At 25.4% G+C, this 20,331-nt stretch overlaps 2 protein-coding genes across 4 annotated transcripts in view; one reads left to right on the forward strand and one right to left on the reverse strand.

The window, feature by feature from the left end:
• LOC135931097 (sodium- and chloride-dependent glycine transporter 1-like) overlaps positions 1-20,331 on the forward strand; it is an 88,861-nt gene that overhangs the window by 63,658 nt on the left and 4,872 nt on the right. The gene's annotated exons all lie outside the window — the stretch shown is intronic.
• LOC135931098 (uncharacterized) lies at positions 2,571-11,758 on the reverse strand. 3 transcript variants are annotated; one of them, XM_065467970.1, is made up of 4 exons: positions 11,652-11,758; positions 5,053-5,221; positions 2,939-3,017; positions 2,571-2,887 (listed from the first exon to the last, which is right to left on the reverse strand). In XM_065467970.1, exons 2-4 carry the CDS (start codon positions 5,189-5,191, stop codon positions 2,713-2,715), a joined length of 393 nt encoding a protein of 130 aa, XP_065324042.1. In that variant the 5' UTR covers positions 5,192-5,221; positions 11,652-11,758; the 3' UTR covers positions 2,571-2,712. The 3 variants fall into 3 exon arrangements, with proteins under 3 accessions (XP_065324042.1, XP_065324040.1, XP_065324041.1); XM_065467968.1 differs by having other exon boundaries at positions 2,939-3,430; XM_065467969.1 differs by lacking the exons at positions 5,053-5,221; positions 11,652-11,758 and adding an exon at positions 3,477-3,611 and having other exon boundaries at positions 2,939-3,430.

Consider the following 20,331-nt stretch of genomic DNA (forward strand, 5'->3'; position numbering starts at 1 on the left):
CTCTTAAGCTTGTTTTTCTAGAAGGATACCATTTTGTGAGGATCGCAATGTACTTTGTAATTTCATTCTTAAATATGAAGAAGACCTTGTAGGCTGGGGACACACACGATAGTATATTGCATATAAGATTTCTCTCTTGGGAAACACCAGCAAGGAAATTGTTTGACTCAACAATCTTTATCGGAAATCTTAGATATACTAGAGTTTTATTGTGCATGAGAATGTAAGATAATGATTAAGTAGACATATCTGGGTTGGTTTTATTTACTGCTTTCTTATTGAATATTTGTTTTGTTATTCTAAAGATTAAACTCCAAAAGCCTCATAAATCTTTTAATATGATGCCATTGGCCATCAAGAATCATCAGGGTGTATTGCCAGGAGGATACGGAGGCTCCCCCGCTAATTTTCTTTTTTAGCCCCTTTCCAAATTTTGAGGGGGAAGGGTTTACCGCTAATTTTTTTGTTTTTTTAGCCCCTTTCCAAATTTTGAGGGGGGGTTTAGCTCGCACCAAAAAAATTTGTTATTTTTTCAAAGTGTTAAATCTAAATCCCTTAGTGTTGTTAAACGGCTAAGCCGAGTCGATTTAGCTACGACTCGAGCCAGTTTCTAGTCGATAAAACGGCTCAGACTCGAGTCGACTAAATGAGCCGCATTAGTCGGCTCATTTAGTCGGCACACTTAGTTGATTCAGAGGTTAGCTTGAGTTTAATTTAAATTTAGACCCAAAATTTATTTTTATGTTATTGAGATATTTTAAATAATTAGAATTTTATTTATTTATTTTTAGTGAAATAATTTATTTTATTTATATTTAATATTAATATTTTATTATTATCAAACAAAAATTTTTTTTTAATTTTATTTCAAATATGTTTTGATCTTATAATAAAAATGGATTTATTTATTTGATTTTTTTTAAATAAAACAAAATTCATATTTTCGAGCTAAAAATTTTAAGCAAAAAATAATTTTTGAAATACAAACATATTTTGTTGATTTTTTTATAAATTTTTAAATCTTTTTTAAGAAATACTTTTGTTAATTTTATCATAAATAAATAATCTTTTAGGTCAAATCTTCTATAGTTTTTTTTATATTATTTTTATAAATATATCTATATTTTAAGTTTATTTTATTATAAGAGGTGGTTTTTCTAAATAATTTTTTTATAAATATATCTATATTTTAAGAATATATAAAAGAGCTGGTTTTTCTTTTTATAAATATATCTATATTTTAAGTATATTAAAAGAAATGGTTTTTCTAAATTATTTTTTTATTAATATGTCAAACTTTTTTTTAATGCGACAATTGTCATATGCGTTATTTTTTTAAATTTTTGAAATTTTTGGACACAAAAGGGTTATAATATAATTTATATTGTAAAGATATTATATTATAAATTCAATGAAGATGTTCCCTGGAAAAATGATAATTATCATAATAGGTAGGTATTTTTGAACATATAAGATTTTTTGTGACGCTAATGGGCAAAAATATGTTTCTTTAACAGGTAAAATTTAATGTAGATGTACCCTAGATAAATGACAATTGTCATAATAGTTATTTTTAAATTTTTTTGATGTAAATAGGCTAAATAAGTACTGCTAACATGTCTAAATAATACTTCAGTGAAGATGTACCCTAGAAAAGTAACAATTGTCATAATCATTATTTTTAAAGTTTTTTAAATTTTTTGGCTTAAATAGGCTAAAATAAGTATTGCTAACATATCTAAATAAACCTTCAGTGAAGATGTACCCTAGATAAGTGACAATTGTCATAATCGTTATTTTATAATTTTATTGATGCAAATCGATAAAAATATAGATTTTAATCATGTTAATTTAAAAGCTCGCGTGTTGTTATTATGGCATTTATATATCAAATTGTTTAATTAATTAAAAAGTAAATGTTTAGCATGAAAATTATAATTTTATTAATATAAATAAAACTTATATTTTATATATTCGTTTGTTTAAATCAATTTTTTTTATATTAACCTATTAAACAATTAATTTAAGAATGTATATAAATTGTTAAAATTTATTAGATAGTGAATGATAAAAGCTATATATTTAAAATAAAATTGTACCTTTATATTATCATCATCTTATGCCTATAGCCTTGCCTACTTTTTCATGTATATTATCACATGTTTTATTTATAACTACAGGTAAATATATAAAAAACTCTAATATACCCTCTACTCGAGCCCTATATTTTAAAAATAATTTAGCTTAAAATTTTTGTTTGAGATATATCATTACATTTTGTAAAATAATTTCATATATTTAATTCTTATAAAAAACAAGACGCTAATATTCTTCTGTATCTTCGAATTCAAAAATAAACTTAGAAAACAGTCGGAATTTACGCTAGAGTCAAGTTCATTTCATTACAAGATCATTTAGTTAAAATATCTATTTTATATCTTACGTCGATTCGATAAAACTATTTTATAAATTTAAAAAAAAATAAATAGGGACGCATTTTTTAACTATATATATTCTTTATTTATAAAAAAAACATTCACTTTATATTAAATGTATAAATAAAATCTGCTAAAAAATTATTTCCATAAATCTTCCTTTAAATTTAAAATATTAATGTCCCATGAATTTAATGAAAGACATTCTTTCAGAGTTGACGATGACATTCTGTTTCTTTTGTTGGTATAAATATCGGCAGCCCTTGAAAACAATCTTTCACTCGCAACCGATGTTGTTTGTTGCCCTAAATAATCTCATATTCGACAACCTAGGGAATCTCTTGGAATTTCCAGACCACCAACCAAGAACATCCACTGTTGTCTTAGCCACAGGATCCGCCAAATAATCCTCAATCTCGTCTAAAGCCGGATTTTGCTTAACACAAGCATCTCTAAATATTAAATATGAATGATTGTATATAAATAATTAGAATTATATTTACCTTCTCAACTCATTCAATATATTTACCGACATCATAGTAGAGTCGGGATCCTCATAATCATATTCTTGACTGGATGAAGCTTGATAATTATTAAATAAGTCTTTAAATCTTTCATAATATCCGGATGAATTCATAAAACTAGGGATAAAGATTTTCTTGATTTTTGGGTCAAGAAAACTACCTACGTAGTTTTCAAATTTTGTCATGAGGGATGTATATATGGCGCATTTTTTTAACATTATCTTGGAAGCCATTTTAATAGCCTCATTAGAGTGATAGGCAGCATGCCTATCTAACTCCCTATAAATTTTGTCGATGTAGAGAATTGCCCCCTATTGTAGGGGATTTTTCAGATGATATTTCACATGTTATTTTATAAAATGGGTATAAAAATAATTCTAGTTGCCTTAAAAAATCGCATTCGTCACTATTTAAGCAAAAATTCTCTTCCCCAAAAATATTCTTTCCCAACTCTATCACAGCCTGGATATTCTATAAAAAATAAATAATTATTGAACATTAAATATTTTTATAATACTTTATTAATACTCGATAACATTATGTATTTACTATTCCATCGAATTACCACATCCATCGGTATTCGCACACCACTAATCTTGATGAACTGTTGCATACATTTAGAACTTCTATGCAATTTTCTAACAAATTTTTCTACAGTAGATAACTCGTTAGAAAACGAATCGATGCCTTCCTTCACAATTATATTTATTATATGTGCCAGGCATCTCTGACTGTTAATGTTTTTTTTGTATTTAAATTGGAAATTTTGGTTAATTAAATCCAGTGCTGCTATAATATTCGACCCATTATCATGGGTGATGGTTAATATTTTCTTTTCTATTGTAAAGTTTTTTAAACACGATATAATTAATTCACATATGTCCTCCCCTTTGTGAGGGTATGGAAACTCTATAATGTCCAATAAAAAATTTTTCAACACCCAGAATTCATCAATAAAATGTACAGTGATAGCACAATATGATATAGAATTCTGGGTCCATAGATCTGTGGTTAAAGAAATAAGGCCTTTTACATTTTTTAAAATTTTTATAATGTTGTCTTTAGCGCTTTGGTATATAGTAGACAAATACTTTTTGCCAGTCTGTCGACAGACAATCTTTATATTTTTATTAACATATTTGAACATATCCTTGAAACTTTCACTTTCCAATACATTAAACGATAAATTATTTTTTATTAGGTATCTTATGACTAATTTATTCATATATAGATTTTCGGTATCAGATAATTTTCTTCCGAACAATGAATCAGGGACTTCGATGCATTTGGTGGATAATTCTCCCGGATGCATAGACTTCATATGCCTTCGTAAATTTGCTAAAAATATTTATAAAATGTGAATGGGGAGTAAAACTTATTGAAAGTTTCGAAATATTAAGGATATAGATGATATAAAAACCTATTCTGATTAATAAGTCATTAGATATTATTAGACCTGTGCCCCGCCCTGATAAACAATAAAGGAAGGAATAATTGATTTTCTAAAGTTTAATTTAAATAAAATGATTATTAAAAATAAAATGTCTAGGATATATAAGATAATTGATTACTCGCGGTGGCAAACATAAAATACCGCCGCCGTAAATTGAGACATCGAATCGGCGCACAGGTCTAGATTTTATATTATTAATAGATTTATCTAATGAAGGCTTACATAATGTCGAGAATCTAAAATTAAAATGATTTATTTTAATCAGAGTAGTTAAGTAGCTGGACCTTTTTTGTTATTGATTGATAGGTAATAGCGCGCTAGATAGCAGACAAAAAGGCCATAATTAGAACCATAAAAACTTCCCTTTTTATGTATTATGTTATGCATTTGCATTATAAACAAAAAATAAAACAAATTTATTTATAATTATTTTTTATAAAAATATTAATAGGTAACCAAAGTTATTTTAAAAAAAATACTAGCTAATAGCGTGCTACATTTTTTTTGATGGGCAGCGATAGCGGTAGCGCGCTACTTATAAAAATATGGTTTAACAACTTTGATAATTTGGTATTTTTATTGAATTAACACACATAAAATATTTATAAAAATTATGAATGATTATTTAAAAAATATATACTTGTCGCCGTACTAACTCGATACATCTTCTGGCATAAAGAACATTTCCTATGTGTCTTTTTTGGAGTATGGTAGAAATAATTCTTAATATTAAAAATATCAGAACTATTCACGAAATCATCCCCATTCATTTCCAGCATTGAACTACACCTAAATGACTCAGTAGAAGTCTATATAAAATTAATAATTATTTTAAAAAATAATTCGGGCCGGGTCTATCTTGAAAAATTTGGCTCGTCGAAGGGTATTCGGAAATAAAAAAAATAATTATCGGGAAAAAATTACCATATAAAATTATTCCCCGGAAATAAATTCCCCATTTTTTAGATTTTAAAATAACTATATCCCAGGAAAAATAAATTCTAGTAAATAATTAGCCGGAAAAAATATTTTCCGGAAAAAAAATCCTATCAAAATAATTAGCAGGAAATTTTCTTTATAATTTTAAATATATATATAATTCATTAAGAAAACACAACAGGAACTATAATCTTAAAATAGAAACTTATTTTATTTTAAAAATTTCTAACAATGTTATTACATTACAGTCAAATTGATCAAAAAAGGCCCATTTTCGACCGAGCCCTTTTAAAATTGTTAAAAATTTCTGGAATTATTTAGAAGGGGAAATAAAAGAGAAAGCCGTTTATTTTAGCTCGCTAGCACACCTGGTTCTTGAGATATAGGGGCTTATAGGTACAAAAAAGAGCCAATTTGGAATCTGTAAAATTTTTAAAATGCTTATATCTCAAGAACTATTTATAGTAAAAAAATAATATAATATATCATATTGTAGGTAAAAAAAATCTCTAAAGGACTATCAAAATAAGATAAAAATTGGAGCCAATTTGAGTCTTTAATTTCCGGTTTACCTATAATGCTTTACCTGTATTTTTAAGCAAAAAAGGGAGTTTGTTTTCGAAATTTTTTTATTGCTTTTTATTTAGACACCTTTTATAAATATATGTATGATGTCAAAACCTTGGCGACGCTATCGACTCTTCCAAAATATACATTTTTATCAAAAATCGTAAATAAAAATAGATGGCGCTAATGTTTAAAAAATATTATTTCTAAAAATGAAAATATTTATAAGTTTATAAGAAATGCCATAAAATTTTCCAGTTCTGCTCCCCCCCCCCCACCATCCTTATTTTTTTTACATATTTTAGATCTCTGCTTTACTACTATAATAGCGAATGACTTTTTGGCACGATAATATAACAGCTGCATTAAAAAAGAATTTATATTAGATATATTAACGATTATATTTTACGATAATAATTTTAAAAAATTAAAAGTTTAAAACAATCTCTTTCTGTTTAATATAATTTTTTTTCCGATCAGATTAATTTTAAACAAGCCATATTCTAGGTTCAAATTAAATAAAATTTTATTCTATATAAAAGATGGATATACCAAATATTAAAATATCAAGATGTTGTAACCAGGGTTGCCATGTCTCCCCCCATCAGTGGGAGTCTCCCACAATTTTTTAGTTTATTCACATACATCTCACTCCCACAATTAGAAATCTCCCACAAAAAGCTCCCACAATTTTTTAATTTCTCCCACAATTTTTTTTTAGCATTTTAATGTTTTTAATATATAAATAATTTTGAGAGACAGTATTTGATTATTTTTATATTTTTAAAATAAATTTTAAATATTTATTCGAAAAATATGTCTAGTTCTTTTATTTTATTTTTCCGCTCTAAAATATATTTATTTTTTTATAAAATTCTCCAATTCTCCACTCGACATTTTCAAAATTTTTGTGTTAGAAAGAATAGAAGTTAGAACAGTATGTATAATTATTATAAATATATTTTAAATTACTCAATATATTTTATATCGTTATCTAGAATTGCAGTGCTCCACTCGATATTTTCCAATGTGTTAGAAGAATAGAACTTTTAGAAGTGGATATTATTCTAATCTCTAATTCTTTTAAATAAAGTTAGTGGATGAATAATATTGATTAAATAATATTTTTCACTACTTACTTTTATACTATTCCATGAAGTATATGTCAAGCAAAAGATTATAAATATAATTAATATATTATTCAACAATAGCTAAAAATCAAAGTGTATTTACCGAATTGAGGCAGCACAATAATGAATTAATACCAATTGGCTGTATATGCCATATACTGCATAATTCTTGCAAGAAGGCAATGAATGTACTATCTGTAAATGTCGAAGTAATTGTGATGAAATGTTTTAACGAATTTAGTTCATCAACTAAAAGAGTCACTGAATTAAAAGAATTGGTGGAGTGGTCTGATTTGGAATGGTGTGAGTTGTTGCGATATGTACCTATCAGGTGGTTATTATTAATACCTGCCATCGAGAGAATTTTAAAATTTTACGAACCCTTAAAGAAATACTTCTTAAATAAAGATTTTAAAAGCTGTCCTAAAATTTTGAAAATTTTTTCGAGGATGAAATGTCCGAAGCATATTTGGGATTAGTTTCACATGTAGGAAATCTACTTCATGTAGTTAATATTCAGTTGCAATCAGAAGATTCTTTATTGATAAAGATTCACAAAATCATGCTACAGCTCTGTTCATCTCTACAGTTAAAAATAGATAATAAATTTTATGGCGCTATTGCTAAAAATATCATATTAAAATGTTCAAATATTACTATAATTAACGTATTTTTAAATGAAACAAATATTTTTATTAAGACAATTTTGGAATATTTACAATCAAGATTTGATTTTAATAACTCTATTTACAAGTGTATAAATATTATGACCTTGGAACAGAAACCATCATTTGATGGTTTTTGTAATTTAATAAATATATTAAAATTACCGATAGACATTGAAGCCTTGTTTGAAGAGATTGTTATTTTTTCCATATTTTATGATTCGCCAGAATACTTAAAGTTAGATGGTCTAAAAGCAGAGGAGAAATGGGTAGAATTTTTTCGTAATAACGATAAATCCCCATGCTTGGAAAAAATTTGCGAGTATGTTTTCTCCTTACCTCATCCTAATGCCTCATCGGAGCGCATTTTTAGCCTGATGAGGACTGCCTGGAGAAAGGAGATAAATCGAATTGCTTTAACAACATTAGAGGCCGAGTTAATGGTTAAACAAAATTATAAAATGTCATGCCAGGAATTTTATAAATATCTTAATAACGACGGTAAACGTTTAGTTCCATTATTTAAATCTCAAATAAAATATAATTAACTATAACTATTTGACTTTCTATATTTTATAAAATCTTATTTATACATTTGCATAAAATGAAATAAATTTATTTTTTACATTGTAAAATTAATATTTTGAATATTTTGGCAAATCATAAAAATAAAGAAGCATTACAATCTCCTCAAACATGACATCATATTAAATCTTATTAATAATTATCCGATAATAGTAATAATATTCTTACTTTGGTATTTCTGCAGCATAATTTAGTGAACCTTTATTAAATTATATTCTTCTGATTGCAACTGCATATAGTAGATTTCCTATATGTAAAATTCCTAAATATACTTCTGCCATTTATTTTTGAAAATTTTTTTCAAAATATTAGGACAGCTTTTATAATCTATTTATTTTTTAAAGGTTTGTAAAATTTTAAAATTCTACAATGGCGCGTATTAGGAGGAACCTGTCAACCAACATTATGCTGACTCAATTCTGTAAATACACTCTGGTTTTTGCCAAATTCACTGAGGAATTATCAGATCAGAAAGCTGCCATGTAATTCATTGGTAATGACAAATCTGCCATATTTACCATTATATATGGTTAGCTATGTCTTTGGATATTTCATATCTGGAGAAATTTTTTTTAATAGTTTTATTGAAATGACATTAATTTTGTTAAAATAGGGGAGGATCAAGGGAAATGTTTTGATATCTCCTTATTAGATGCATCTGTTAGAATTGCATATGTTTGCATATCTTTCAAATCGTCAAGAATTGACCTTCTGGATTTATATCCTAAAACATTGATGATAGCCTTGCTCATTTGTGTTCTACAATGTATACTTTTTTTTTATAAAATTTTATCTTGTTTACATTCTTTTGTATTTAAAAAAGATCGTTGGTTTATTTTTAAACAAAATTAATATATTATAATAAATCAATATGTTATTTTAATAATAAAGATAGTATTTAAGAAATTTTGTGTCGTACAATTACCTATTTTGAAAAATAGTTGCATATTTTATTTTGGAAAATAGTTACCTATTTTATTTTGAAAAAGAGTTGGATATTTTATTTTGAAAAAGAGTTGGATATTTTATTTTGAAAAAGAGTTGGATATTTTATTTTGAAAAATAGTTGGCTATTTTATTTTGAAAAATAGTTGGCTATTTTATTTTGAAAAATAGTTGGCTATTTTATTTTGAAAAATAGTTGGCTTTGAAAAATAGTTGGCTTTGAAAAATAGTTGGCTATGCCCGCAATTTTTTTTTTTTTTAGCAATTTTCATATTTCTCCCACAATTTTTATATGACTCCCACAAAATACCGAATTTCTCCCACAATTTGAAAATTTTGACCTGGCAACTCTGGTTGTAACCCATTTAATTTACAAAAACATGCAAATTATCGCAAGAATCTAAGAAAGATTCAACCTTGGATGACCAAAAAAAATTTACCAATATTTTGCTGAAAATTATGCCTTTGTGGTTCAAGATGAAGTACAGGGGTTTCACTGGAATAAATCTCAAGTTACCATTCATCCTTTTGTCATTTATTACAAGTCACTTAATAATTTAAATCATTTAAGTTTCGTAATAATATCTGAATCTCTCGTTCATAATACAATTGCGGTTCATATATTCCAAAAATATTTAGTTCAATACTTAACAAAGAAATTTCAATGCCTGCCAAAAAAATTCATCTATTTTTCATATGGAGCAGCAGCTCAATATAAAAATCGGAAAAATTTAATCAATCTTTGCCACCATGAATATGATTTCGAGATAAAAGCTTAGTGGCATTTCTGGGCTACATCTCATGGCAAATCAGCTTGTGACGGGGTCGGAGGTACCGTCAAGCGTTTAGTGGCTAGAGCAAGTTTACAAAGACCTACTTCAGAACAAATAACTTCTCCTAAAGAGTTTTTTGCCTATTGTAAGGAAAATATAAAAGGTATATGATTTATAATTTATTAATATATATATTATAATTTTTTTATTAAGGAATAGAGTTCTCCTATATTATGGAAGATGAATATGAGAAAGAACAAATAATTTTAAAAGAGAGATTCGACAAAGCCCGTACTATACCAGGGACGCAAAAATTTCATGCTTTTTTTCCAATTTCTCAGGATAAAATTGAAACAAAATTTTATTCTAATTCAACAGAATCGCAAATATTAAATATAACATTTCACAAATTTTAAATTATGGAATGAATATGATTGTCTATCTCTATTTCTATATTATTAATATGAATGAATAATAAAAAAATTATACGAAAGATTTTATTATTGGAAATATATTACATTATTAAGTGTCTAATGGGCATTTACCCACACTGCCCCTCAATTTATTTAGTATATTTAATAGAAATTTAAAATATTTTTAGTATAAAAAGTGAAAATATCCGTTTATTGATAAGTTTGCACAAAATCCGTAATTTCATAAAGCGCCATCTATTATTTTTTTAAATATTTGGAGTCGATAGCGTCGCCAAAGTTTTGACATCGTATATATATTTATAAAAGGTGTCTAAATAAAAAAATTTCGAAAACAAACTCCCTTTTTTGCTTAAAAATACAGGTAACATTATAGATAAACCGGAAGTTAAAGATTCAAATTGGCGCCAATTTTTATTATTTTTTGATAGCCTTTTAGATATTTACCTACAATATGATATATTATATATCTTTTTACTATAAATAGTTCTTGAGATATAAGCTTTTTAAAAATTTTACAGATTCCAAAGTGGCTCTTTTTTGTACCTATGAGCCCCTATATCTCGAGAACCATATGTGCTAGAGAGCTAAAATAAACGGCTTTCTCATTTATTTACCCTTCTAAATAATTCCAGAAATTTTTAACGATTTTAAAAGGGGTCGGTCGAATCGTGATCGATTTGACGTGGAATGGCCCATAATCGTAATTATTTCTTTTCTGTAAATTTTGAAAAAAAAAATCATAAGCAAAATAATTTAAAAAATAGAAACCTGGTTGAATTGCAAATTTCCTATTTTGCCACAGAATTTATATATATAATTATATCATTTAATATGCCCATCATTAGTTTAGGGTCGGGCCGTATTTTAATTTTTTTTAAATATACCCGGACCGTGCCGGTTCTGAAAAATTTTTATAAAAAAATCGGGCCTGGCCGTATATTTAAAAACCAAATATTTGAAATCGCCATTATTAGTTATAAAAATTAATAATATTTATAATCTATTTTTAAAAAAGTAGGGCCGCGAATATAATTTTAAAAAAGATGCGGGCCGGGCCGTGCATATGATATCTCTGCAAATCAGAGATTCTCTGATATTAGTATTTATAGTTTTGCTCAAATAAGAATAAGTTCATTTTTCAAGCATACCAAAATAAAATTATATTTTATAATTAACAAAAAAATAAAATACATAATTATACCTCAATTTCCTGCTGCGACTGTGAGGTCGATTGGAAATCTTCATCTATAGAATTAGATATATTTAAAAATTATTTTTATTTAGTCTGTCATTCCTCTCCTATTTTTTTTAATAATAATTTTCTTATTTATTAACTTTCTCTTTATGTTTATTAATTATTTCCATTTATAATGGCATAAGCGAAGGCGAACATGATTTATATAAAAATAATAATTAAAAAAATAAATCAAGCGAAAAAATAAATAAATTATATAAATAAAAAAAGAATTTTAATTTTTAAAAAGTAAAATCTTATTCAATTGATTTGAGTCTATAGACTAGTAAATTCCGACTGTTTTCTAAGTTGCTTTATCATGAATTAGAAACTTATATTATACAGAAGAATATTAGCGTCTTGTTTTTTATAAGAATTAAAAATATAAATTATTTGACAATATGTAAAGACATCTAAAACAAAAATTTTATGCCTAATTTTTTTTAAAATATAGGGCTAGGGTAGAGGGTATAGTAGAGTTTTTTAATATATTTACCTGTAAATATAAATAAACAAGTGATAAAATACATGTAAAAGTAGGCTGGGCTATAAGCATAAGGTGATGATAATTTGTAGGTACAATTATATTTTAAATTTATAAATTTTATCATTCACTATCTAATAAATTTTAACAATTTAAAAATCTAAATACCTATAAAAATAACAATTATGATAATTGTCTCTTTTTTAGGGTTCATCTACAGTGAAGTTTTATTTAAACATGTTAGCATTACTTATTTTAGCCTATTTACGTCAAAAAAATTTAAAAAACTTTAAAATTAACTATTATGACAATTGTCATTTATCTAGGGTACATTTTCATTAAATTTTTAATTTATCATCTTAGCAATCTATATTTATGCCCATTTGCGTCAAAAAACTTTAAAAATAATGATTATGACAATTGTCACTATTCTAGGGTACATCTTCACTGAAGTTTTATTTAGCCATGTTGTTAGCAATACTTATTTTAGCCTATTTACGTCAAAAAAACTTTAAAAATAACTATTTTGTCATTTATCTAGGGTACATCTTCATTAAATTTTTAATTTAACATAATAGCAATCTATATTTATGCACATTTGCGTCAAAAAACTTTAAAAATAACGATTATGACAATTGTTACTTTTTTAGGGTACATCTTCACTGAAGTTTTATTTAGCCATGTTGTTAGCAATACTTATTTTAGCCTATTTACGTCAAAAAAACTTTAAAAATAACTATTTTGTCATTTATCTAGGGTACATCTTCATTAAATTTTTAATTTAACATAATAGCAATCTATATTTATGCACATTTGCGTCAAAAAACTTTAAAAATAACGATTATGACAATTGTTACTTTTTTAGGGTACATCTTCACTGAAGTTTTATTTAAATGTTAGCAATACCTATTTTAGCCTATTTAGGCTAAAAAAATTAAAAATATTGAAAATAAAAATAACGATTATGACAATTGTCATTAGAATTTATCTAGGGTACATCTTCATAATTTTTAATTTAACATGTTAGCAATCTATATTTATGCCCATTTGCATAAAAACTTTAAAAATAACGATTATGACAATTGTCACTTTTTCAGGGAACATCTTCACTGAAGTTTTATTTAAATGTTTGCAATACTTCCTTTAGCCTATTTAGCTAAAAGAAACATCTTTTTGCCCATTAGCATCACAAAAAAATCTTATATGTTTAAAAATACCCACCTATTATGAGAATTATCATTTTTCCAGGGAACATCTTCATTGAATTTATAATATAATATCTTTACAATATAAATTATATTATAACCATTTTGTGTCCAAAAAATCTTAAAAAATAACGCATACGACAATTGTCGCATTATTGACATAAATATTTATAAAAAAATTATTTAGAAAAATTTCCTCTTTTAATATACTTAAAATATAGATATATTTAGAAAAAAAATTATTTAGAAAAAGAAAAACCACCTCTTTTAATATTCTTAAAATATAGATATATTTAGAAAAAAATTATTTAGAAAAAGCCACCTCTAATAATAAACTTAAAATATAGATATATTTATAAAAATAATATAAAAAAAACTATAGAAGATTTGACCTAAAAGATTATTTATTTATGATATAATTAAGAAAAGAATAAAATTTTATGATAAAACAAAAGAATAAAATTTCATCAAAAAATCAGCAAAATATGTTTCAAAAATAAAAATATATTTTTTGCTTAAAATTTTTAGCCTAAAAATATTAATTTTTTTTTATTTAAAAAAAAATCAAATAAATAAATCCATTTTTATTATAATCAAAACATATTATTTGCATTAAATAAAATAAATTAATATTTTTGAGCTAGCCGACTAAGCGAGCCGACTCATGCGGCTTCTTGATCGGCTTGAGTCGGAGCCGTTTTTTACGACTCGAGTCGCAAGTCGTAAGAACTCAACTTTTTAACAACACTATCCCTTTTCTCCATTGTTACAAAAATTGCAATTTTTATATTGTCAAAAAATATTTTCACATTTTTTTTTATAGCCACATGGATAAGCCAAAAATTTCATTTTTTAACCCTTCACTACATAGGTGGAAAAAACTCCTGCGGTTACATAAATGGGGTCTATTTACCCCAAATTTTAAATTACTATATCTCAGAAAATAATATAATTTAAGACCTAAAATTTTACACACTTGTTGTAAAAATATTAGAGATAATAAATACAAAATTTCTAGATTTCCATTTACTTCTAAATAAAGTTATGGTATTTTTACTAAAGCTGCTCAAAAAAAATCTTTTTTTGGAACTTTCCTTAATCATTTGAGACCAAAAATAAACGAAAGGAAGCAAATTTGATTATATATTTTATTAATTCAATATTTTATAGTAATAATTAAATACATTTTATAATAAAACATTAGATATTAAAAAAAATATTTGATATTAAAGTTCATGCATCTTTTTTAAAAACATTCACGACATGTACATACATATGATCTTTGCATATAAATTTTGAACAAATAAATGAGGATTTCTTGTCCCTAACCCTTAGACAAGAGGAGCACCTTCCTTTTTGTTTGGTTGATATAGGTTTGAATTCTTCTATATTAAGCATATTCCCAATATTATCCCTTAGCAGTTTATTAACATGTGGGTTTTTGTACTAATATTATAAACTTTGATCTATTTATCTCCTTTAAATTATTGGACTTATAAATTATTAAAGAATTTATGCAAGATATATTCAACAAATTATAAAAAATTGCCATAGGCCATCTATTTGTTATTCTGGATATTGAATAATTTGAACATAGCTGATCCATAACATCAACACGAGCCTTGGTGAGATTGTAAAATGTGATAATTTCTGGTTTTTTCAAATCCCCAGTTGATGTATCAATATTGTTATCATAGTGAAGGGTAGAAAACATCATGCTTATACTTCTTTGGTACATATGATACTAATGTCATATTATCTTAGCAGGCAAATAAACTTGAACAAATATCTTTCTTTTTAAAATTATATGATATTGGAAACTGCTTTTTATTTTTTCTTAAAGTTCCTACTATTGTTAATGAATGGGAATTTAATAAATGTATAGCAAGTTCATAACTGGTAAACCAGTTATCTGTGGTGACATTCCTATTACTCTTAGAAATGGGCTGAATTAACCTTTCAACCACATCAAAAGGCTTATTTCTCAATTTATATGGTCCTTCAGGCTGATTGTCAGCATATAATTCTATTTTCAAAGTATAAAATGTCACTAGAATAATTCAAATTAAAAATCATATGTTAAATTTATGATTTTTTACTCCACCGAAAAAAATAAATAATATAAAATTTTCAAATTTAAAGTCATATATATCAATCAAAAAATAGATATAATTATATTTTTTTCAATTATATTTATTAACCTGACATACATAAATATAATTAGTAACAAAAAAAAAATTACGTCATTACATAGGTGGGGTATATTTTACCCCAAGCTCAACAAATAGCATATGTCTCAAAAACTATCAAATCAATAATCATGAAATTTGGAAGTTGTATTCCTTGTTACAAAATATTAAACTACTGAAAAAACCAGGTCGGAATATCTTCTAGGTTTTGTATTACAATTATTATAAAAGTTGTGGGGTCGTATTTACCCCACCTTTGTAGTGAAGGGTTAATATTTTTATTTTCATTATTTTTATATAAATTTTTATTAAAGCCAACAAGTACTGATGATAATAACTCCATTTATAACATGTTTTGAACCAACTCTAAAATGGTAAACCAATTTTAAAACGAAAACTATCATCGTCTCGATCTAGGTTAAAAATGATACCTCAATTTTGAAAAAATATACTCGCTATATGCTTAGCAAATTCTTTCCACTGTTAGAATGATTTCGCCGATTTAACAACACTACGGGCAAGAAATAGTTCAATTTTGACAAAATCATTTAATTGTTTAAATTAGATTTTGAAATAGGTAGGATGTTGTAATTTACTATGAAAGAAATAATAAATTGGGATATTTTTTATCAGGTTTTGGTGTCCTTTTGCCAATTAATTTTTTATGGATTAACTGAAATAAATCATTAGGGACATCTTGACAATAATTATTATGTAGACAATCCCCCTCTGAAATCTAATAACCTGCCAAATATTCAAATTAAATTAATGTGATGGTCTTCGACAATATATTGTAGAAGATTTTTCAAATGAACAATTTTAAAAATTCCTTAACTGTTTGTTATTTGCTACATTACTGTGAAACATAATCATATCATATTTTTTAAATAATATATAAAAAAATCGTAGCCCTCCGCCAAATTTTGGCAATACACCACTATTGAATATATATTTAATCTTAAACTAAAGGATCTCTCATTGTTAAACGGTCCTCCCTACCAAAACTGGTGGGTAGTGTTGCGTAATCGGCTAAAAACTACGCCTAAGCCTAAAAATTGGCTAAAATAAATTAGTAAAAAATTCTGCATCGATGCCTAGCATTAATTATTATTTATTTATTTTAGTAAAACAATTTATAATATTTATATTTAATATAAATATTTTATTATTATCAACAAATAAACATGATATGATTTTATTTATTTATATTGTTATATGGTGAAATGAAAATAAATTTATTTATTTTATATTTTTTTAATAAAAAAAATAATATGCTGCTATTGTAAAAATGTAATATTCTTATTAATAAAATTTATTAGTGATTTTCACAATCTTCTTTGTAAATACATCTTTTATTGAGGAATTATATTGTAAATTTTATTAGATAAAAAAACAATATTTTAGGTGAAATCTTTTATAATATTTTTTTTATCAATTTTGTATTTTTTTTATTAAATAAGGTGTTTTTTTTAAATAATTTTTTAAAAATATTTATATTAAACTTTTTTGATGTTATTTTATATGATCTTTTTAAGGATAATATTTTAATGTGACAATTGTCATAATCGTTATTTTTAAAGTTTTTTGAATTTTTGTGACGAAAATAGATTGAAATAAGTATTGATAACATGTTTAAATAAAAATTTAGTGAAGATGTACCATGGAAAAGTGACAATTGTCATAATCGTTATTTTCAAAGTTTTTTGACGAAAATATGTTAAAATAAGTATTGATAACATGTTTAAATAAAATTTAGCGAAGATGTACCATAGATAAGTGACAATTGTCATAATCGTATATTTTAAAGTTCTTTGACGTAAATAGGCTAAAATAAGTATTGATAACATGCTTAAATAAAATTTAGTGAAGGTGTACCATAGATAAGTGACAATTGTCATAATTGTAGTTTTTAAAGTTTTTGAATTTTTTTTACCTAAATAGGCTAAAATAAGTATTGATAACATGTTAAAATTTAGTGATGTACCATAGAAAAGTGACAATTATCATAATCGTAGTTTTTAAAGTTTTTTGAATTTTTTTGACGAAAATATGTTAAAATAAGTATTGATAACATGTTTAAGTAAAATTTAGTGAAGATGTACCATAGATAAGTGACAATTGTCATAATCGTAGTTTTTTGAATTTTTTTGACGTAATTAGGCTAAAATAAGTATTGATAACATGTTTAAATAAAATTTAGTGAAGATGTACCGTAGAAAAGTGACAATTATCATAATTGTAGTTTTTAAAGTTTTTTGAATTTTTTGACGAAAATATGTTAAAATAAGTATTGATGACATTTTAAATAAAATTTAGTGAAGATGTACGATAGATAAGTGACAATTGTCATAATCGTAGTTTTTAAAGTTTTTTGAATTTATTTGACGTATGACGTTATTAGGCTAAAATAAAAATTGATAAAATGTTTAAATAATATTGAGTGAAGATGTACCGTAGAAAAGTGACAATTGTCTTAATCGTTATTTTTAATGTTTTTTGAATTTTATTGACGAAAATATTTTAAAATAAGTATTGATAACATGTTTAAATAAAATTTAGTGAAGATGTACCGTAGAAAAGTGACAATTATCATAATCGTAGTTTTTAAAGTTTTTTTAATTTGTTTGACGAAAATATGTTAAAATAAGTATTGATAACATGTTTAAATAAAATTTAGTGAAGATGTACCATACATTAGTGACAATTGTCATAATCGTAGTTTTTAAAGTTTTTTAAATTTTTTTAATTAGGCTAAAATAAGTATTGATAACATGTTTAAATAAAATTTAGTGAAGATGTACCGTAGAAAAGTGACAATTGCCATAATCGTTATTTTTAATGTTTTTTGAATTTTATTGACGAAAATATTTTAAAATAAGTTGTGTTAACATGTTTGTTATGTTCTATCCCCCCTTATTTCTTTTTTTTGTTTCTTTTGTTTTCCCATCTTCCTTTATTTTGTTATGAAATTAATATATTATACCTTATTTTTATATTGCATTTGAAACTGGTTCTTACCAGTTTCATGAATGATTATATCGCGATTAAATAACAACTTTTTTTTTCCCTTTTGTTTTAAAAATTATAAAGGTGGAAAACAAAACACTATTGATTCATTAATTATTTTTCGTGCTTTTAAATTAAAGTTTTTTTTTGTTGTAATTTCACTTATTCGAATAAACTTTGAAATTTACGTTGTCCAAGTGATTCCATGACTAAATCGATAAAACCCGGCCCCCTGGATCCAGTCATTGACCATCCCGGACCCCCGATCACGGACTGTATTATTCCCATTCAGACTGGGGGACCCATCGGTCCAAACTCAACAATGTTTAAATAAAAATTTAGTGAAGATGTACTCTAGATAAGCGACAATTGTCATAATCGTTATTTTTAAGTTTTTTGAAACAAATGGGTTAAAATTAGTGCTATAATTAATTTTATTGATAAATAATCAATTATTAACTCGACATTTTTTTTCTATTTTTTATATAATTTGATGTAAATATTAATAAATTTTTTTATTAAATATTTTTAAAGGTGATTTTTATTCATATTAAGTGTTGTTTTTGAATTTTAAATGTGGTTTTGTAAATAATTAATTTATGAGATAGCAGATGAGATGTTATTTGCATGACCCTTATTTTTAAAATATATAAAATTTTCCCGGCTCCTTTTTTTAAAAAAAAATTAGGCCTGGCCAGGATTTTTAGTCCGTACTTTATATATTTAGGGCCGGCCCGTCCTGGATTTTTTTAATGTTGTTTTATGTTAAATATCAATACTTATTTTAGCCTATTTACGTCAAAAAAATTCAAAAAACTTTAAAAATAACGATTATGACAATCGTCACTTTTCTACGGTACATCTTCACTAAATTTTATTTAAACATGTTATCAATACTTATTTTAGCCTATTTACGTCAAAAAAATTCAAATAACTTTAAAAACTACGATTATGACAATTGTCACTTATCTATGGTACATCTTCAATAAATTTTATTTAAACATGTTATCAATACTTATTTTCGTCAAAAAAATTAAAACTTTAAACATGTTATCAATACTTATTTAAACATATTTTCGTCAAAAAAATTAAAAAAACTTTAACGATTATGACAATTGTCACTTTTCATTGGTGCATCTTCACTAAATTTATATTTACACATGTTATTAATACTTAATACATAAATTTAAATTAGAGTAAAACAGGAAATAATTTAAGAAATGAATTAAACTTCAACATACAATGTGTTAGAAAAGAGCGCCCAAATAAATTATAAAAAAAATGTAATACTTTGATTTATAAATTAAAAAAAATTTTTAAATAAATATCGCGACCGGCGAAATTTCGAGATTTCATTAAAGGAAAGCCTCGAGGAATTCGAAGTCTTTCTCTGTGAAATGGAAAAGGGTAGAGAATGGCCAAGGTAGATTGGCACCTCGATTTAAGGTATGTAGGCAACGAAATTAAATAAAGGGTTAGATTAAGGAGAGGTTTTCAAGGATCTATAGCCTGTAGAAAGAGGGAGTTAGAGTGTTAGGAAGGTTTACTTATTATGGCATAGTAGACATGAGGATATGAACGCGCTATTTGAAAGTAATGAAGGTACAATACTAATCCCACCAGTAGTGTTGCGTAATCGGCTAATTTTAGCCGACTATAAAACGGCTTAGCCGAGATTTCATGTGAATAAATCGGCCAAACCTAATTAGGCTAAGCCTAAAAATTTGCTAAAATAAAATAGTCAAAAATTCTACATCGATGCC

Source organism: Gordionus sp. m RMFG-2023, chromosome 1, assembly GCF_954871325.1.
Source record: "Gordionus sp. m RMFG-2023 chromosome 1, tfGorSpeb1-WG-v2, whole genome shotgun sequence".
Lineage (NCBI taxonomy): Eukaryota > Metazoa > Nematomorpha > Gordioida > Chordodea > Parachordodidae > Gordionus > Gordionus sp. m RMFG-2023.

Coding starts and splice junctions, on each gene's coding strand:
- LOC135931098 (XM_065467968.1), bottom strand. CDS start 3,192: ATGGCTTCCAAGATAATGTTAAAAAAATGCGCCATATATACATCCCTC. Junction 2,888..2,938: donor ATATTGAATGAGTTGAGAAG/GTAAATATAATT, acceptor TTTAATATTTAG/AGATGCTTGTGTTAAGCAAA.